Source organism: Ornithorhynchus anatinus, chromosome 2, assembly GCF_004115215.2.
Source record: "Ornithorhynchus anatinus isolate Pmale09 chromosome 2, mOrnAna1.pri.v4, whole genome shotgun sequence".
Lineage (NCBI taxonomy): Eukaryota > Metazoa > Chordata > Mammalia > Monotremata > Ornithorhynchidae > Ornithorhynchus > Ornithorhynchus anatinus.
Genome location: NC_041729.1, coordinates 138,923,085 through 138,942,665, shown reverse-complemented (window position 1 = coordinate 138,942,665; position 19,581 = coordinate 138,923,085). Strand labels below are relative to the sequence as shown.

Genomic DNA, 19,581 nt, shown 5'->3' with positions numbered 1-19,581 from the left:
TGCTCACCATTTTGCTGGCAATGGGCATAGCCTGATACTTCTCTGATGACTCTTGCTTTTCTCTTCCCCTGTTTTTTTCCCACTCATTCCAAGATCTGGAAAGACCTGCATTTCCCAGCAGTGAACCTTCTAGGTTATATCTTCCATATCCACAAAAATCAGAGAGGCAACCAAACAGTTTTTTATTTTTTCCCAGAGATCTCAATGGGAACCCTGGTGCAAAAGAATTAGAAGGGTTGGGTAATACGAAGACAGTTACTTCAGAGACTTCCTGTCATCAGCCTGTGCATTCCAAAACGATGTTTGTATCCAGTGGAGCCTCCAAAGGCTCCAATCCCCACATCACCAAGTTCATCCCAATGTGTTTTCTGGGTATTCATAGCTGGCAGCACTGGTTCTCCCTGCCCCTAGCCCTGATCTATCTCTTGGGCCTCCTGGCCAATGCGATGATTCTGCTCATCATCTGGCAGGAAACGGTTCTGCACCAGCCCTGTTCTATTTCCTAGCTGTCCTGGCCTTGGTGGGCATGGGTCTTAGCACAACCATCATGCTCAGGGTCCTGACCATGCTCTGGTGTAATGCCCACACCATCAGCCTCCCACAATGCTTCTTTCAGATTTATGCTACTCACGCCGTTGTGGGACTGGAGTCCAGCATCTTCCTTTGCATGGCAATTTACAGGCATGTGGCCATCTGTCACCTGCTCTGATATCCTTCTGTCATCAAGAAGTCTTTGTCCTGAAGGCCACCTTGTTCATGGTGTTCAGAATTTGTCTCCTAGCCATTCCACTGCCTCTCCTGGCTGCAAGACTCCCTTACTGCTCCAGGAGTGAGATTGACCACTGTCAGCTCTTCAACCTGGCTATTGCCAGCCTGGCCTGTGATGACAGGAAGGCCAACAACATTTTCCAGTTTAACATGGTTTAGATCATAATGGGCAGTGATGTGGGTCTCATCATTCTTTACTATGCCCTGATCCTGCGGGCGGTACTGAAGTTACACTCGGCCAAAGCCACTTCCAAAGCCCTGAACACCTGCAGCTCCCACAGCATCCTCATCCTCTTCTACATGGTGATAGTGGTCATGTCGATTACCCACACTGCAAAGGAGGAGGTGACCCGCATCCCCATACTCCTCAAGCTTTTGCACGATGTCATCCCTCTGGCCCTTAACCCCATAGTGTACTCTTTGAGGACCCAGGATATAAAAGTAGGGATCCTGAAGCCAATAAGGCTGGCTGGGGAAAGAAAGTGATGCTGGGTCCTCTGTGGCTGCAAAGGACTTTCTCTGTCAACCACCCAATATCAGTGTAGGGTCTGCTGAAGCACAAGAAGGAGTAGGAGCCAGTTTACAAGCCTAGTTCCTGGCACCTCGCTGAGGCAAGTCAAGTTGACAAGTCTGCACTAGTAGCCCAGTTCTCATAAAGCATTGGGACACACTGAGCAGACAATGGGATAGACAAGATCTAATCTTTCTAACCCTATATTTTCTTCCAAAAGCTGCCACCTAGAGCTGAGTTTCAGGGCGGCAAACTCTGTGAGGTCCAGGCTCCTCAAAGCTTTCCAATCCACAAATTTCATTTCCACGAATCTAGCAACTCTGTTGTATTGCATTTTCCCGAGGGTTTTGTGCAGTGCTCTGCACCAAGTAGATGCTCCATAAATACCTTCGATTCATTTGGGACTGAATGAGAGGTTGGGTGAGTGCTTCAATGATTATGCTATAACTTTTCGAACTGCCTCTTCTTACATTCTGTGTTTTTCCCTTCATTGCATGTTGAAGTTGGCCTGCCCTAAGGCCATTCAATCAATCATGGTTACTAGGTGCTTAGTGTGTGTGGAGCATTTTACTAAGCCCTTGGGAGAGTATAATATAACAGAGTTCGTAGACATTTTCCCCTTTCAGTTGAGGATCTTTCAGTTGAGAAGGGAGGACTGATATCAAAATAAATTATGGAACTATACATAATTTCTATGGGACTAAGGGTGGGGTGAATACGGGGTACATGTCCAAATGCAAAGATGATACAGAAGGCAGAGGGAGTAGGGGAAATGAGAGTTTAGCCAGGGTAGGCCTCTTGGAGGAGATGTGATTTTAATGTGGCTTTGAAGGAGGGGAAAACGATCATCTGTCGGATATGAAGCGGTAGGAAGTTCCAGGCCAGAGGGAGGAGATTGGCTGGAGGTCTGCGGTGAGATAGAGGGGGCCATGGTACAGTGAGTAGGTTGCAATTCAAAGAGCAAAGTGAATGTGCCGGGTTGTAGTAGGAAAACAATGAGGAAAGATAAGAGAGGGCAAGGTGATTGAGTGCTTTAAAGCCAATGGTAAGGAGTTTCTTTTTAATGCAAAGGTGGATGAGCAACCACTGGAGGTTCTTGAGGAATGTTAAAGTATGACCTGAATGGTTTTGTAGAAAAATGGTCTGAACAGCAGAGTGATGCTGGAGTGGGGAGAGGCAGGAGGAAGGGAGGTTAGCCAAGAGGCTGATGTGGTAATCGAGGCGGGTTAGGATAATGATGATGATGATGGTATTTGTTAAGCACTTACTATGTGCCAAGCACGATTGTAAGCTCTGGGGTAGATATAAGGTAATCAGGTTGTCCCATATGGGGCTCACAGTCTTAATCCCCATTTTACAGTGGAGGTAACTTAGGCACAGAGAAGTTAAGTGACTTGCCCAAAATCACACATCTGATAAGTGGTGGAGCTGGGATTAGAACCCACGACCTGTGACTCCCAAGTCTGTGCTCTTTCCACTAAGCCATGATGCTCCTAAAGTGCCTGGATCAACATAGTAGAAGTTTGGATGGAGTGGAAAGGGTAGATTTTCGTAATGTTGTGAAGATTTTTGTAATGTTGTGAAGGTAGATCTGACATATTTAGTGACAGATTGAAATGTGGGTTGAATGAGGGTTGCCCAGGTTACGGTTTCGTGAAACAAGAAGGACTGTAGTGCTGTCATTCAGGTCCATCGTATATTCTTTGAGGGCCAGGCACATGTCTCCCCACTCCATTGTGTTGTAGAATCTCAAGCACTTAGTAAAGTGGTCCGCCCATAGTAGGAGTTCAATCAGTATGACTGATTGATAACGATAATGATGGCATTTGTTAAGTCCTAGCTGTGTATCAAGCACTCTTTTAAGCACTGGGGTAGATACAAGATAGTGAGGTTGGGCAGAGTCCCTGGCCCACTTGAGATTCACAGTTTTGAGCCCCATTTTACGGAAGTGACTGAGGCACAGAGAAGTTAAGGGCCTTGACCAAGAACACTCAGCAAACAGGTGGCAGAGTTGGTATTAGAAGCACAGTCCTCTGAATCCCAGACCCCTGCTCTTTCCACTGGGCCATATTGCTTCTTCGATTAATTGACTGATATCTCTGAGTAAGAAGATCCCAGTCCCATGCTAGACTCTTGCTGAGTCTTAATAAATCTACGCTGATGGTCATCACAGTGTTCTGGATTTCCACATGCTTCCATATGCTCCATTTATGGCTTAGGCCCGAAGAACGGAGGAACTTATATTTTCCTTGATGCTAGGGCAGATTCGGCATTGAACATCTGGATCCCTAATCCAGTCTAAGGCTGTTGGGAAAAGTAGCCAGGATCCAAGACTGAGTGGTCAACTGTGAGCAAACTAGAATACTGAGGCTCCTCCAATATCTGAGTCTCCTTTGCAGAAATGCTCAACTTGCTTTGGTCATTAACTACAGATCTGGGGTCCTGGAAGGAACAGACTCAATTTGAATTTAGAATAATAATCCTAATTGAAAAATGTCAATTTGGTTTCTGAATTACCTATCATTACCGCATGGATTAATGGAGAGGCATGGGCCTGAGAGGACCTGGGTTCTAAACCTGACTCTGCCACTTGTCTGCTGGGGGACCTTGAGCAAGTCACTTCACTTCTCTGTACCTCAGTTAACTCATCTGTAAAATAACGATTAAGACTGTGAGCTCCATGTGAAGCATAGACAGTTGTCCAACTTGATTAGCTTGTATCTACCCCAGCGCTTAGTACAGTATCTGGCATATAGTGTTTAACAAATGCCATTTAAAAAAAGGGCTCAGCTATTTGTCAGCTGTGTGACCTTCACAAGTCTTTTAACTTTTCTGTGCCACTGTATCCTCATCTGTAAAGTGGGGATTAAATCCTACTCCTTCTTATTTAGATTGTGAGCCCCATGTGGGACAGGGACTGTGTTCTACCTGATCATCTTGTACATACCCTGGGGCTTAGTTTAGTGCTTGGCACAGAGTAACCATTTAACGAGGAAAAAATTAATATTATCATTAATTGTTTTTTCTATCATTAGATGGTTCTGCAGTCTCCAGTGCCAGTTAGATAGCTCGGCCTGGAGTAATTTCTGGTTGTATCCTACTGACCTGTGCAAGCAGCGTGGCCTAGTGGAAAGAGGTGGGCTTGGGAGTCAGAGGTCATGGGTTCTAATCCCGACTCCTCCGCTTGTCAGCTGTGTGACCTTAGGCAAGTCACTTAACCTCTCTGTGCCTCAGTTACCTCATCTGTAAAATAATAATAATGTTAGTATTTGTTAAGCTCTTACTATGTGCCGAGCACTGTTCTAAGCGCTGGGGTAGACATAGGGGAATCAGATCGTCCCACGTGGGGCCCACAGCCTTAATCCCCATTTTACAGATGAGGGAACTGAGGCACAGAGAAGTTAAGTGACTTGCCCACAGTCACACAGCCAACAAGTGGCAGAGCTGGGATTTGAACTCATGAGCCCTGACTCCAAAGCCCGTGCTCTTTCCACTGAGCCAAGCTGCTTCTCTAAATGGGGATGAAGACTGTGAGCCCTACATGGGACAACCTGACTACCTTGTATCTATTTAACCCAGCACTTAGAACAGTGCTTGGCATATAGTAAGCACTTAACAAATACCAACATTACTATTAATACCTCTGGGGCTTTGGCCTGTGTTCTCTGGAGACTCTAAGATCCCAAGGGGAAATTGGCTCCCCTAAACATGACAGCGCTCAGCCCTCTTATCCTCAACTCCCCAAACTCTCAGTCTTCCTCAGTTAAGCCCTTTTTTCCACAACTCCCTCTCCCTTCTATGTCACCTATGATCTCGGATCTGGTCCCTTTAGCACTGTATGTATATAGCAGCACTTATGTATATATCTGTCATTTACATTGTCCTCTCCTGGCCGCTCCTCCTCAGCCACTTTGCAGGCTCCTCCTCTTCATCTCATCCTCTGACAGTGGAGCATCCCTCGAAGCTGAGTTCTGGGTCCCCTTCTATTCTCCATCTACACCCACTCCCTTGGAGATTGCCTTCTTTACTCTCACGGCTTCAACTACCATCTTTACATAGATAATTGACCAATATATCTTTCCAGCCCTGACCTCTTCTTCTCTGCAGTCTCACATTTCCTCCTGCCTTCAAGACATCTCTAACTGGATGTCCCACCAGCACCTCAAACTAAATACATCCAAAAGAGAGTTCCTCATCTTCCTACCCAAATCTCATCCTTCCCCTGCCTTTCCCATCACTGGAGACAATAGTACTATCCTCCCAATCTCATAAGCCTGAAGCATGGCCTAGAGGAAAGAGAATGAGCTTGTCAATCAGAGAAACTTTGTTCTAATCCCAGCTCTGCCATGTACCTGTTGCAGTACCTTGATGAGTCATTTAACTTCTCTGTGCCTCAGTTGCCTCATCTACAAAATGGAGACTCAGTGCCTTGTCTACCTCCTACTTAAATTCTGAGTTCTATGTGGACCTGATTATCTTGTATCTACTCCAACACCTAGTACAGGGTTTGGCCAGAGAAGCAGCATGGGATAGTGGATAGAGCACAGGCCTGGGAGTCAGAAGGACACGAGTCTAATCCCGGCTTTGCCAGTTATCTGCTATGTGACCTTGGGCAAGTCACTTCACTTCTCTAGGTCTCTTCTGTGAGCCTCACATGGGACAGAGACTGCATCCAACCCGATTAGCTTGATTCCACCCCAGCACTTAGTACAGTGCCTGGCACATAGTAAGCGCTTAATAAATGCCATTATTATTATTATTAGTAATAGTAGTAGTAGTAGCACATAAACTCATTATGGGCAAGGAGTGTATCTGCTAATTCTGTTGTACCGTACTCTCCCAAGCGCTTAGTACAGAGCTCTGCACATAGTAAGCACTATGTCAACAAAACTTGTTCGTTCTACCCTACCAACGTCGGTAGAATCTGCCCTTCCCTCTGTAACTAAACTGCTACTCTGCTAATCCAAGCACGTATCTTATCCCCCCTTGGCTAATGCATCTACCTCCCTGCCTCTTGTCTCTCTCCACTCCTGGGCACACTTCACTCTACTGTCTGAAACATTTTTCTAAAAAAACATGTTTAGTGCACATAACCCCCATCCTCCACACCTCTAGTGGTTATCCATCCACTTCCACGACAAACAGAAACTCCTCACCATCAGCTTTAAAACACTCAATCAGCTTGCTTCCTCCTACCTTATCTCACTGATCTCCTACTACTGCCCAATCCACCACTTCATTCTTCTAGTACCAACTTGCTCACTGTACCTTGATCTGGACTATCTCTCCAATGACACCTTTTCCACATCCTCCCTCTGGCTTGGAACTCCTTCCCCCTCCATAAATGCAGGACCATCCACCACACACACACACACACACACACACACACACACACACACACACACCCTTTAAAGCCTTATTAAGGTCACAACTCCTCCAAGAGGTCTTCCCAAATTATGCTCTCATTCCCTGGCTTCCTCTCCCTTCTGTGTCATCTATGCACTTGGATCTGTACCCTTTAGGCACTTGATATTCACCCCTCCCTCCTCAGCCTCACATCAATTATGTACACATCCATAACTTAAATATTTATATTACTGTCTCTCTCCCCTCTAGACTGTAAACTCCTTGTGGACAGGGCATGTGTCTACCACTTCTGTTGTACTGTACTTTTCCAAGCATCTAGTAGAGTGCTCTGCACAGTGTAAGTCATCAGTAAATTCCCTTGGTTGATCCATTCCTCTATGACCTTATCTTCATGGTAATTTTCCTTCAAATAATCCTCCTGGATCTCTCATCTAAACTTCTTTCCTAAAAATAACATTAGTAATAATGATAATCATTTAATAGCCAATAATTAAAAGGATAATAATAACCATTATTATTATTATTATATTTAAGTGCTTACTATTTGCCAAGTGCTGCATTAAGGGCTGAGGGAGATACAAGTTAACCAGGTGAAACACTGTACTTTTCCCATATGGGGCTCCCAATCTACATAGGAGGGGAAGACAGGTATTGAATTCCCATTTTACAGATGAGGAAAATGAGGCGCAGAGAAATTAAGTGACCCTCCCAGAGTCAAGCAGCAGGCAAGTGTCAGAGCAGGGATGAGAATCCAAATCTTCTGACTCTCAGGCCCGTACCCTTTCCAAGAGACCATCCTGCTTCTCCAGAATCACCGGCACACCTGGTGACAAATTCCATGTACTTCCCACCAGCTGGGTCAAAAACTGTTTCCTTTTTGGGTATTTGCATGTGAAAACACAGCAATCTCACCCTTATTTCCAGAGAGGGGAGAGCATAAATATACAAGAGTATGTCATAAAGAAGAGGAAACCAAGCCCAAGGTTAAGAACTGCTGGGGTGACTTAGAATCACTGTGGAGAACAGCTGTCACTTAGAATCATTGTGGAGAACAGCCCTACTTCTGTGGATGGTGGTACTGCTAATATGGCATTTTGACCATAGTATCTATAGTGGTCTTGATAGTTTATTGCCTTGCAGTACAGAAAATCTGTCAAACAAGATTTAGCTGTTTTACAGTTCTCATGCATGTATGAAGGGACACTGGGGCTTTGGTATTTAAACATGTGCCCTGCATGAGTGCCAAAGCGTTATTGGACATATTCTTTTCCGGTCTTCTGTGGGGAGGTGAAGGTGTTTTATTCTTAAGGTGGAAGTTGAAACAACAGCCAAACAAACCCACATTAAGGTCCTACCTGGTTCTCAACACCTGATACCTCAGGCTAGTCCCAGTCTAGGCACTGTAGGTTTAGGGAAAAGATGGGGGCCTGTGACCTAAAAACCTCCCCAGCTGTTCTTCCTAGACCACAGTCATCTATCAAATCCTACTCCTTTCCCTCTTCTAGCCATCCCAACCTGAATGGTGTGGACAGAGTGAACATGAGATTGGTGTCCACCACATCCCATGCACTAGGTCAAAGGGACACATATGTGAATGCCTGAGTGCCAGATTTCAAAAAGGATGTCACTAGGGACCCTCCCTCATGTGACTGGCTCTGCTGGTCCAGAATCGCTCTGGGGATCAGGTGCTACTCTGGGGTTCCCAGCAGCTCCAAGGCCCAGATTGCCCTCTCCCTGCAATTATAAGGTGACTCTTCCCTCCTCTGTCTCAGTATAAAGCCCCAGAACATGACTATCTCAGCCCTAATGGAATCTGAAGAATTGAGCCAGAGTTCCACTGAACCCCTGTCAGAGAGGGGAAGCCCTGGCCTCCCTGCAGATCACTGGTGAGTACCCCAGACCAGGTGGATCAGTTTGGAGAGGACTGATTCAGAGAAGAAAAATCAGACTCCCGCTCAAAGTGCAGGAGTTAGCAGGATCAACTCGGCGGGAGGTTCACAGAAAAAAAAGGATCCACACACACAAAGTTTGCAGGTCAATGGCTGAGTGCTTTTTCCAGGATTCCTCCACTGCCCCCAAGACTTGTATTTTTATGTTGAAAAGAGCTATGATTTTCAGCAGTAGATTTGCTGCGGGGAGAGAAGATTGCACCCCAACCAGCCTTCCACTACCCAGGAAGAAAGGACAACAGCACCTGCAGCATGAGGTCTCTTCAAAACCACAGGGAGACTGGTGGCCGAGATGAGATAAGACTTTGACTATGAGCCACATGGAGCCTGAAACATTAATCATCTAGCCATAGCTCCTTGCCAATTATTGTATTCATTCCATCATGTTGGCTTTATGTTTTACAGTTTTGGCGTTTAGTGTTTTATCACTTCTAATGTTTCTGTCTCCTGGCTCCTCTCTCCCATTGGTTCTCAGATTGTTAACCTACCCAAGGGAAAAGGATAGAGTTTTATTCCACATCTGCATATTTTCCCAGAGCTGAGTACAATGCTCTCCACACAGCAAGTGCTTAATAAGTACTATTTTTACTAATCTTCCATGGGTAAAATGATTTGTTTTTTGTCCATTGGAAATTGCATAAGTTTCCTTTCTATTTTTTTCCAGATCACTACTGCTGCCTTTGGGGTCAGCCGAGAAAGAGCTCTCATAACCATTTTAGCAAGGCTGAACTCTGTTCAGCTATCTACCAGGCACTGAGAATATTTTGCTAGCAATGTGGCATAGCCTGACACTCCTCTGATGCCTCTTGCTTTTGTTTCCCCTTGTTTAGTTTCCCAAGATCTGGGAGGACCTGCATTTCCCCAGAAGTGAATCCTTCCAAATTAAATCTCCCAAATCCACAAGGCATCCAGATAGTCAGAGAGGCATCAAAAGAATATTTTTTTTTTCCCAGAGATCTCAATGGCGACCCTGGTGCAAAGGAATTAGAAGACTTGGGTAATTCAAAGACAGTTTCTTCAGAGACATCCTGCGGTCAGCCTGTGCATCCCAAAAGGATGTTTGTGCCCATCAGGGCCTCCAATGGCTCTAGCCCCCAGGTCACCGAGTTCATCCTAATGGGTTTCCCGGGCATTCACAGCTGGCAGCATTGGCTCTCCCTCCCACTGGCCCTTCTCTATCTCTCAGCCCTTTTGGCTAATGCCATGATCCTGCTCATTATCTGGCAGAAAACGGTTCTGCATCATCCTATGTTCTATTTCCTGGCTGTCCTGGCCCTGGTGGACATGGGTCTGAGCACCACCATCATGCCTAGGATCCTGGCCATGCTTTGGTTCAATGCCCGCACCATCAGCCTCCAAGAATGCTTCTTTCAGATTTATGCTATTCACGTCTTCGTGGGACTGGAGTCCGGCATCTTCCTTTGCATGGCAATTGACAGGTATGTGGCCATCTGTCACCCCCTCCGCTACCCCTCTGTCATCACAGAAGGCTTTGTCCTCAAGGCCACCTTGTTCATGGTGTTCAGAAATGTCCTCCTAGCCATTCCATTGCCCATCCTGGCCACAAAGCGTCATTACTGCTCCAAGAACGAGATTGGCCACTGTCTGTGCTCCAACCTGGCTGTCACCAGCCTTGCATGTGATGACTGGAAGATCAACAGCATTTTCCAGCTGTCTGTAGCTTGGGTCTTAATGGGCAGTGATGTGGGTCTCATCATTTTCTCCTACACTCTGATCCTGAGGGCGGTACTGAAGTTACACTCCGCCGAGGCCGCCTCCAAAGCCCTGAGCACTTGCAGCTCCCACATCATCCTCATCCTCTTCTTCTATACAGCGATCGTGGTCATGTCCATTACTCACAGTGCAAATAAGGAAGTGCCCCTCATTCCCGTCCTCCTCAATGTTCTGCACAATGTCATCCCCCCGGCTCTCAACCCCATAGTGTATGCCCTGAGGACTCAGGAGATTAAAGTAGGGATCCTCAAGCTGATCAGGCTGGCAGGGGAGAGGTGACCTTTGGTCCAATGTGACTACAATGGGTTTTTTTTCCTAACCACCCAATATCAGGAGGCAGGGTCTAGGAAAGCACAAAAAGGAGTAGAAGCAGGATTCCAAGTCCAGCTCCAGGGCCCCTCTTTGAGGGGAAGTCAAGTTGACAGGTCTACAGTGGTGGTCCAGTTCCCAGGTGGCACTGGGACATGTTGAGCAGACATTCAGAATGATGAAATCTAATCCTTTCTAACCCTAGAGTTTCCCCTGAAACCCACTTCCTCGAGCTGAAATTCAGGGCAGGTATTTGTTAAGTGCTTGCTGTTGTGCCAGCTCTGTTATAAGCACTGGCTTAAAACAAGATACTCAGTTTGGACACAGTCCCTGTCCCACTTGGGATTCACAGTTTTAATCCCCATTTTACAAATGAAGTGCCTGAGGCACAAAGCAGTTAAGTGCTTTACTCAAGGACACTCAGCAAACAAGTGGCAGAGCCAGTACTAATTTAGAAGCCATGTCCTCTGACTTCCAGGCCTGTGCTTTTTCCACTAGGCCACATTGCTTCTTTGATTGATTGATTGATATATTTGAGAGAGTAAGAAGTATCCAAACCCATACAAGGCTCTATCTGAGTTTCAGCAAACATAGGTTGATGGTCATCACAGTGATCATGCTTCCACATGCTGCATTTACTGGCTCAGTCCAGAAGGAAGAACTCATGTTTCCCCTAATTCCTGGGTAGACTGGGCATTGAACGTCTGGTTCTCTAATCCAGTCTAAGGCTGCTGGAAGGGTTGCTAGGATCCAAGACTGAATGGTCAGCTGTGAGCAAACTAGACTACTGATGCTCTTCTCATATCTGAAATGCTCAACTTGCTTTGGACATTTACTGCAGATCTGGGGTCTTAGAGGGAGCAGATGCAACTTGAACTGATAAGAATAACCCAATTTGGAGAAATAAAGTCAATTTTGATATTGAATTAACTATTATTTTAGCATGTGCTAGTGGAAAGGCACTGGCCTGAGAAACAGAAGGACCTGGGTTCTAATCCCAGCTTTGCCACTTGTTAGTTGGGTGACCTTGACCTTGGACAAGTCACTTTATTTCTCTGTGCCTCAGTTAACTCATACATAAATTAGGGATTAAAATGGTAATTCCCATGTGGGAAATGGGCTGTGTCCAACTTGATTAGGTTGTACCTACCCCACTGCTTAGTACAGTGTCTAGCATGTAATAAGAGCTTAACAAGTGTCATTTAAAAAAAGGCTCAGCTACTCATCAACTCTGTGACCTTGGACAAGTTTCTTAACTTCTCTGTGCCACTGTTTCCTCATCTGTAAAATGGGGATTAAATCCTACTCCCTCTTACTTAGACTGTGAGCCCTATGTGGGAGGGGGACTGTGTTCAACCTTATTACTTTGTACCTAGTCCAACACTTAGTTCAATGCTCGGCACAAAGTAAGTGCCTAAAAAGTAATAGAATTTATATCATCATTTTTTCTAGCATTAGTTGGTTCTGTAGTCTCCTGTGCCAGTTTAGCTAGTCTAGTCTGGAGAAATTTCTGGTTGTGTCCTACTATCCTGTGCCTAACAACTCTGGTGCTTTGGCCTGTGCTCTCTAAAGACCCCTCAGTTCCCATTGGGAGTTCTGTCCCCCTAAACATGATAGCTATCATCCATTTAAACCCTCTTAAGCCCAACTCCCCAATCCACAGTCTTTCCCAATTAAGTCATGTCTTGCCCCTCTTTTCCACAACTCCCTCTCCCTTCTGTGTTATTATGAACTCAGATCTGTTCCCTCTAAGCACTGGATATTCATACCACCCTCAGCCCCACAGCACTTATGTACATATTCCTCATTAGCATTGTTCTCTCCTAGCTGCTTCTTTCCAGCCCCTTTTCCAGCTCCTTTTCTGCCAACACCCTTGGACAATGGGGGTCTCTCAGAGCTCAAGTCTGGGTCTCTTATTCACCAGCCTAACACCCACTCCCTTGGAAATTGCATTCACTCCCATGACTTCAAATTCATCTTTACACAGAAAATTCACAAATTTACCTTTCCAGCACTGACCTCTCTGCTTTTGTGCAGGCTTGCATTTCCTCCTGCTTTCATGACATCTCTAACCGGGTGTCCCACCAACATTTCAAACTAAACATGTCCCAAACAGAACTCCGTATCTTCCCACCCAAACCTCATCCTTCCCCATCACTGTAGACAAGATTGCTATCCTTCCTATCTCATCAGCTTGTAGCATAGCACAGAGGAAAAAGCACGGGCCTGGAAGTTAGAGGAACTGGCTTCTAATTCTAGCTCTGCCATGGACATGTTATGTGACCTTGTAGACTCATTTAATTTCTCTGCATCTTAGTTTCCTCATTTGCAAAATGGGGATTCAAGACCTTTTCCACCTTCCACTTTACTGCATGCTGTATGTGAGACTCAATTATCTTTTATCACACTGAGAAGCAGCGTGGCTCAGTGGAAAGAGCACGGGCTTTGGAGTCAGAGGTCACGGGTTCAAATCCCAGCTCGGCCACTTGTCAGCTGTGTGACTTTGGGCAAGTCACTTCACTTCTCGGTGCCTCAGTTCCCTCATCTGTAAAATGGGGATGAAGACTGTGAGCCCCACGTGGGACAACCAGATTCCCCTGTGTCTACCCCAGCGCTTAGAACAGTGCTCGGCACATAGTAAGCGCTTAACAAATACCAACATTATTATTATTTTATGTACCCTAGCACTTAATACAGTGTTTGGTGCATAGTAGCACTGTAATCTCGTTATGGGCAGGGAATTTGTCTGCTAATTCTAACATATTCTCCCAAGCACTTAGTACAGTGCTCTGCACATAGTAAGCACTCAATGAATGAGAAGCAGCATGGCTCACTGGAAAGAGCACGGGCTCGAGAGTCATAGGTCGTGGGTTCTAATCCTGGCTGAACTACTTGTCAGCAGTGTGACTTTGGGCAAGTTACTTAACTTCCCTATGCCTCAGTTCCCTCATCTGTAAAATGAGGATTAAGGCTGTGAGCCCCACATGGGATAACCTGACTACCTTGTGTCTACCCAGCGCTTAGAACAGTGCTTGGCACATAGTAAGTGCTTAACAAATGCCATTATTATTATTATTATTATTCTCTGTGCCTCACCTACCTTACCTGTAAAATGGGGATTAAGAGTGTGAGCCCCACTGCAGACAACCTGATTATTTTGTATCTCCCCCAGTGCTTAGAACAATGCTCTGTACATAGTAAGTGCTTAAATATGATTGAATGAATGAAAAAAAAAACTCCTCACCATTAACTTTAAAGCATTCAGTCAACTTACCTCCTTTCATTCATACATTCGTTCATTCATTGTCAGTCATATTTATTGAGTTCTTATTGTGTGCAAAGGTCTGTACCAAGCACTTGGGAGAGTATAACAATAAACAGACACATTCCCTGCCCACAGGGAGCTAACAGTCTAGAGAGGGAGACAGACATTAAACACACCCCATGCACTAAGTAAAAAGGACAAATATTATAATGTTTGAGGGCCAGAATTCAAAATTGATGTCACCAAAGACCCTCTCCCTTGTGATCTGGGTACCAGGTGCTACTCTAGGGTTCCAAGCAGGTCCAAGGCCCAGTCCGCCCTCCCCCTGCAACTATAAAGTGGCTCTTCCCTGCCCCTACTCATTGTAAATCCCCAGAGCATCAAAACCTCAACCCTCATGGAACCTGACGAATAAGCCAGAGTCCCACCGCAGCCCCTGTCAGAGATGGGAAGCCCTGGCCACTCAGCAGACCACTGGTGAGTATTCAACCCAGATAGGATTGGTTTGGAGAGGACTAGTTCTGAGAAGAAGAAGAATCAGATTTCTCCTCAGAGTACAGGGGCTAGCAGTGTCAACTCGGAGGGAAGGTCACAGAGAACCAAAAGGAACCAGACCCACAAAGGTGTAAGTCAATGCTCGAGTGCCTTTCCCAGCATTCCTCCACTGCCTCCAAGACTTGTATTTTTATATTGAAAAGAACTATAATTTTTAAGCACTAGAGTCTCTGGGGAAAGAGGAGATTGCACCCCAACATGGCTTCAAGTACCCGGAGGAAAGGACAACAGCACCCACAGCATGAGGTCTCTACAAAACCCCAGGGAGACTAGAGGCTGCTCTGGCTGTGACTGTGGCTCTGGGTGAGGCTTTGACTCTGAGCCACATGGAGCCTGAAATGACTATCGTCTAGCCACAGAACCTTGCCAATTATTCTGTTCGTTACAATAATTTGGCTTTAGGTTTACCCTGTTTTGCTGTTTATTGTTTTATTACAATAAATAATCGGCTCTTCTCCCCGATTTGTATTCTCAGGTTGTTAATCCACCTGAGAGCCAAGGACCAAGTTTCATTCCAATTTCTGTATATTTTCCCAGTACAATGCTCTCCACACAGTGTTTAATAAATACTATTATTATTACTATTCTATGAGTAAAATGATTTGCTTTTTGTCCATTTGAAATCGCACCAAAAGTTTCCTTTCTATTTTATTCCAGATCATTTCTGCTACCTTTGGGGTCAGCCAAGAAAAGACTCATAACCATCTTTAGCAAGGCTAAACTCTGTTCAGCTATCTACCAGGCAATGAAAATATTTTGCTAGCAATGGGGCATAGCCTGATACTCCTCTGATGCCTCTTGCTTTGGTCTTCCCCTGTTTAGTTTCCCACTCATCCCAATATCTGGAAAGACCTGCATTTTCTCAGAAGTGAACCCTTCTAAGTTAAATCTCCCAAATCACACAAGGCATCCAGATAGACAGAGAGGCATCAAAAGAAGATTTTTTTTTTCTCCAGAGATCTCAGCGGTGACCCTGATGCAAAGGAATTAGAAGGGTTGGGTAATACAAAGACAGTTTCTTCATATACATCCTGTGATTGGCCCGTGCATCCCCAAAAGATTTTTGGGTCCATAGGGGCCACCAGGTCACCGAGTTCATCCTCATGGGTTTCCCGGGCATTCATAGCTGGCAGCACTGGCTCTCCCTCCCACTGACCCTTCTCTATCTCTCAGCCTTTTTCAGCCCTTTTGGCCAATGTCATGATTCTGCTCACTATATAGCAGGAAACGGTTTTGCACCAGCCAATGTTCTATTTCCTGGTTGTCCTGGCCCTGGTGGACATGGGTCTAAGCACCACCATCATGCCCAGGATCCTGGCCATGTTCTGGTTCAATGCCAGCACCATCAGCTTCCCAGAGTGCTTCTTTCAGATTTATGCTATTCACGTCTTCGTAGGGCTGGAGTTCTACATCTTCCTCTGCATGGCAATTGACAGGTATGTGGCCATCTGTCATCCCCTCTACTACCCCTCTGTCATCACAGGTTTTGTCCTCAAGGCCACCTTGCTCATGGTGTTCAGGATTGGTCTCCTAGCCATTCCGGGGACTGTCCTGGCCGCAAGATGTAATTACTGCTCCAGGAACAGGATTGACCACTCTCTGTGCTCCAACCTGGCTGTCACCAGCCTGGCATGTGATGACAGGAAGGCCAACAGCATTTTCCAGTTGACCATGGCTTGGTTCTTGTTGGGCAGTGACATGGGTCTAATTATCTCCACGCCCTGATCTTGCGGGCTGTACTGAAGATAATAATGTTGGTATTTGTTAAGCGCTTACTATGTGCCGAGCACTGTTCTAACCTCTGGGGTAGACATAGGGGAATCAGGTTGTCCCACGTGGGGCTCACAGTCTTAATCCCCATTTTACAGTCTGTCTCCCCCCCTTCTAGACTGTGAGCCCGTTGTTGGGTAGGGATTGCCTTTATCTGTTGTCGAATTGTACTTTCCAAGCACTTAGTACAGTGCTCTGCACACAGTAAGCGCTCAATAAATGCGATTGAATGAATGAAGTCTCGCCTGTGTGACAGCAGCAGCTCTTCTTGGTGGGCTCTCTAAGGAGGCCAACAAGGAGTTCCTTAGTAGCAGGAGCTGTTGCAGTTGTTACTAATAATCTTTGTCAACTCATTTGAAGTCTCCTTCTCCCCCATCCCTTTCATTGCCTACTGTTTTACTCACCCCCGGGCCTTTTTTTAAAAACATCTCCAAATTCCCAGGTTACTAGAGCCATAGTGTCCCCTTATCAACTTTTGTTTACTCCCCAAAGAAATCAAGACTTGAGGCACGCTTTATGAACTGTTCCAAGAAGATACACTTGGCTGAAGCCGCCTCCAAAGCACTGACCAGCTGGAGCTCCCACATCATCCTCATCTTCTTCTACACAGCAATCGTCGTCTTACCCATTACCCACACTGCAAAAGAGAAGGTGCCCCTCATCCCGGTCCTCCTTAATGTACTGCACTTGTCACCCCCCGGCTCTCAACCCCATAGTGTATGCCCTGATGACTCAGGAGATCAGAGTGGGGTTCCTGAAGCTGATCAGGGATGGCCGGTGAGAGAAAGTGACCCTGGATCCACCGTGGCCACAAAGGACTTTCTTACTGTTACGGATTTTTATCAGAGAAATGACTCCGATCTCACAATCGCATGAGAGGGTTTCGTGACCATGGTGTACAAATTAACAGACTCAAGAGAGTAAGCCGAGAGATCAGGAAAGGGCGGAAAGTGGCTGTCGCCTGTTCACCCCGGCAGGGTACGAGTGACGAACAGCCACGAGCCGTCCCGAACCCGGTACCTTTATTTGCAAGCATTTCCACATTCCACTCCATCGCAACTCTTCCAGTGCACACCCCAAATCCCACACAATAATAATGTTGGTATTTGTTAAGCGCTTACTACGTGCAGAGGAGTGTTCTAAGCACTGGGGTAGATACAGGGGAATGAGGTTGTCCCACATGAGGCTCACAGTCTTCATCCCCATTTTACAGATGAGGGAACTGAGGCACAGAGAAGTGAAGTGACTTGCCCACAGTCACTCAGCTGACAAGGGGCAGAGTCGGGATCTGCGACAATCCTCTTCCCCGTTGCCGTACTCCACCCTCCATTCAGAACCAGGTTGTTATAAGGTAATGCAATTGACACATAGTTACCCAAACTTAACTGATTGATCTACCACAGAAAGGAGATTAAATGGAGACAGGACGTCTAGCACAATATTGGAAGGAGATAGAATAGAGACAGTATGGTCAATTGCCTAGTACAATATGGGAAGGAGACAGAACTGAGACAGGATGGTAAATCGTCCAGTACACTTAATCATCCAATATCATCAGTGCAGGGTCCAGAAAAGTACAAGAAGGAGGAGGAGCCAGTTGCCGGCTGCTCTTGAAGGGGAAGTCGGGTGGATAGCTTTGCAGTGGCGTCCCAGTTCGCAGTTGGCATCGGGTTACTTTGAACAGACTTCCTGATAGTCAAGATCTAGTCCCTCCCAACCCTAGGTTTTCATCTAAAACTTGCTGTCGAGCTGAGATTCAGTGCAGTGATTTCATGAGCTCAAGCCTCCAGACACCTTCCCATCCCAGAAAGACATTTCCATTTTTACTTTCTTCAGGGCTGAAGTCATGGTAAGTTTGTCCATAACTGTGTAAAAAATTGACTAGTTTCTCCTGTTTTTCCTTTCATTCTACAATGAAACTGACAAGCCCTAGAATGATTTAGTTCCTTTGTGTGCTGCTTGAGGGCAGAGAATGTGTTTACCAACCCTATTGAATTGCATTACCCCATGCACACAATACAGTGCTCTATATACTCTACACACTAAGCAAATATCATCCATTCATTGACTGGTTGATTGGGAACTTTCAAGAGAGTAAGTAGCACAGCAGCCCCATACTAAGTTGATGATCATTACAATATTCCGAATACCCATGTGCTTCTGCATCAAGCCAGAAGTAGGAAGGAATTCCTGTATTTCCCAAAGGCTGGGCAGATCTGTCTTTGAGTATTTGGATCAGGCCGGATATAAGAAGGAGCCCACAACAAGCTGTCGTGTGACTGCGATCCCGTGAACAACAAGGCAGAGACTTTGCACAGGCACTGATGGGCTTTACTGGGGGCAGGTGATTGCAGGCCTGTGGGGGCGAATCATGGAGGGAGGTGGCTTTTCTCTCCCTGTTCTACCTGGTAATGGGCCTGGGCCAATCAGTGACTGCCATTTAAAGCCCTAGCTGCGACGTCCAAAGCAGATAAAAAAAAGGTCACTTTGAATTGCCAAGGGGGCATGCCAAAAGAGGTGCAGCTGGAGACAGGATGGAGGCACCAGGGACAGAGGCATGCAGACAGAGGCATGCTGAGACGCAGAGAGAAACAAGCACTGAAGCAGCAGGAGAGCAGTACACTAAAGCAGCATAAGGCAGCAGAACTTGGAAGCAGAAAGAAGAAGCGTGGCAGAATGGGCTCTTGTGACCAGACTTATTGGACCTTAGGGTGGTGGAGTGAGTGAGTGTGTGTATGTGTCACTCCCTTGCACGTTGATAAAACTAAGTAAAAAACTTTTCACAGTAACCTTGATTATCATAGGTGTGGTTTGACTTCTATGTGTCATTGAGGCTCCCCTGGTCCAGGAAGGTCTGGTTGGTATAAACTGGGGGCTTGCAACATTATCTTCTCTGATGCTTGGATGGGTTTGTCTTTGAGCATCTGGATCCCTAATTCAATCTTTGGTAGAGGGTGGCAGGGTCCAGGATTGAATGGTCAGCGTGTGGGCATTCATTCAATAGTATTTATTGAGCGCTTACTATGTGCAGAGCACTGTACTAAGCGCTTGGAATGAACAAGTCGGCAACAGATAGAGACAGTCCCTGCCGTTTAACGGGCTTACAGTCTAATAGACAGATTTGCCTCGATCTCGCCTGTCTCACCACCAACCCCTAGCCCACATCGTATCTCTGGTCTGGAACTCACTCCCTCTTCTGATCCGACAGATAACTACTTGCCCCTCGTTCATAGTCTTATTGAAGGCCCATCTCCTCCAGGAGTCCTTCCCAGACTAAGCCCCACTTTTCCTTATCTCCCACTCCCTTCTGCATTGCCCTGACTTGCTCCCTTTGCTCTCCCCACCACCTTCTC

The 19,581-nt window shown here is 46.1% G+C and overlaps 1 protein-coding gene and 2 pseudogenes across 1 annotated transcript; all 3 read left to right on the top strand.

The window, feature by feature from the left end:
* Positions 1-299: 299 nt before the first annotated feature.
* LOC100081179 lies at positions 300-1,254 on the top strand (annotated as a pseudogene).
* An 8,397-nt stretch (positions 1,255-9,651) lies between these two features.
* LOC100086261 (putative olfactory receptor 56B2) lies at positions 9,652-10,608 on the top strand. Its single transcript, XM_003428652.1, has one exon. The coding sequence runs from the start codon at positions 9,652-9,654 to the stop codon at positions 10,606-10,608; it is 957 nt and encodes a 318-aa protein (XP_003428700.1).
* Positions 10,609-14,348: 3,740 nt separating this feature from the next.
* On the top strand, positions 14,349-17,009 carry LOC100680678 (annotated as a pseudogene).
* Positions 17,010-19,581: the final 2,572 nt, after the last annotated feature.

Bases quoted from the DNA above. Each gene is read 5' to 3' on its own strand.
- LOC100086261 (XM_003428652.1), top strand. From the start codon at position 9,652: ATGTTTGTGCCCATCAGGGCCTCCAATGGCTCTAGCCCCCAGGTCACC.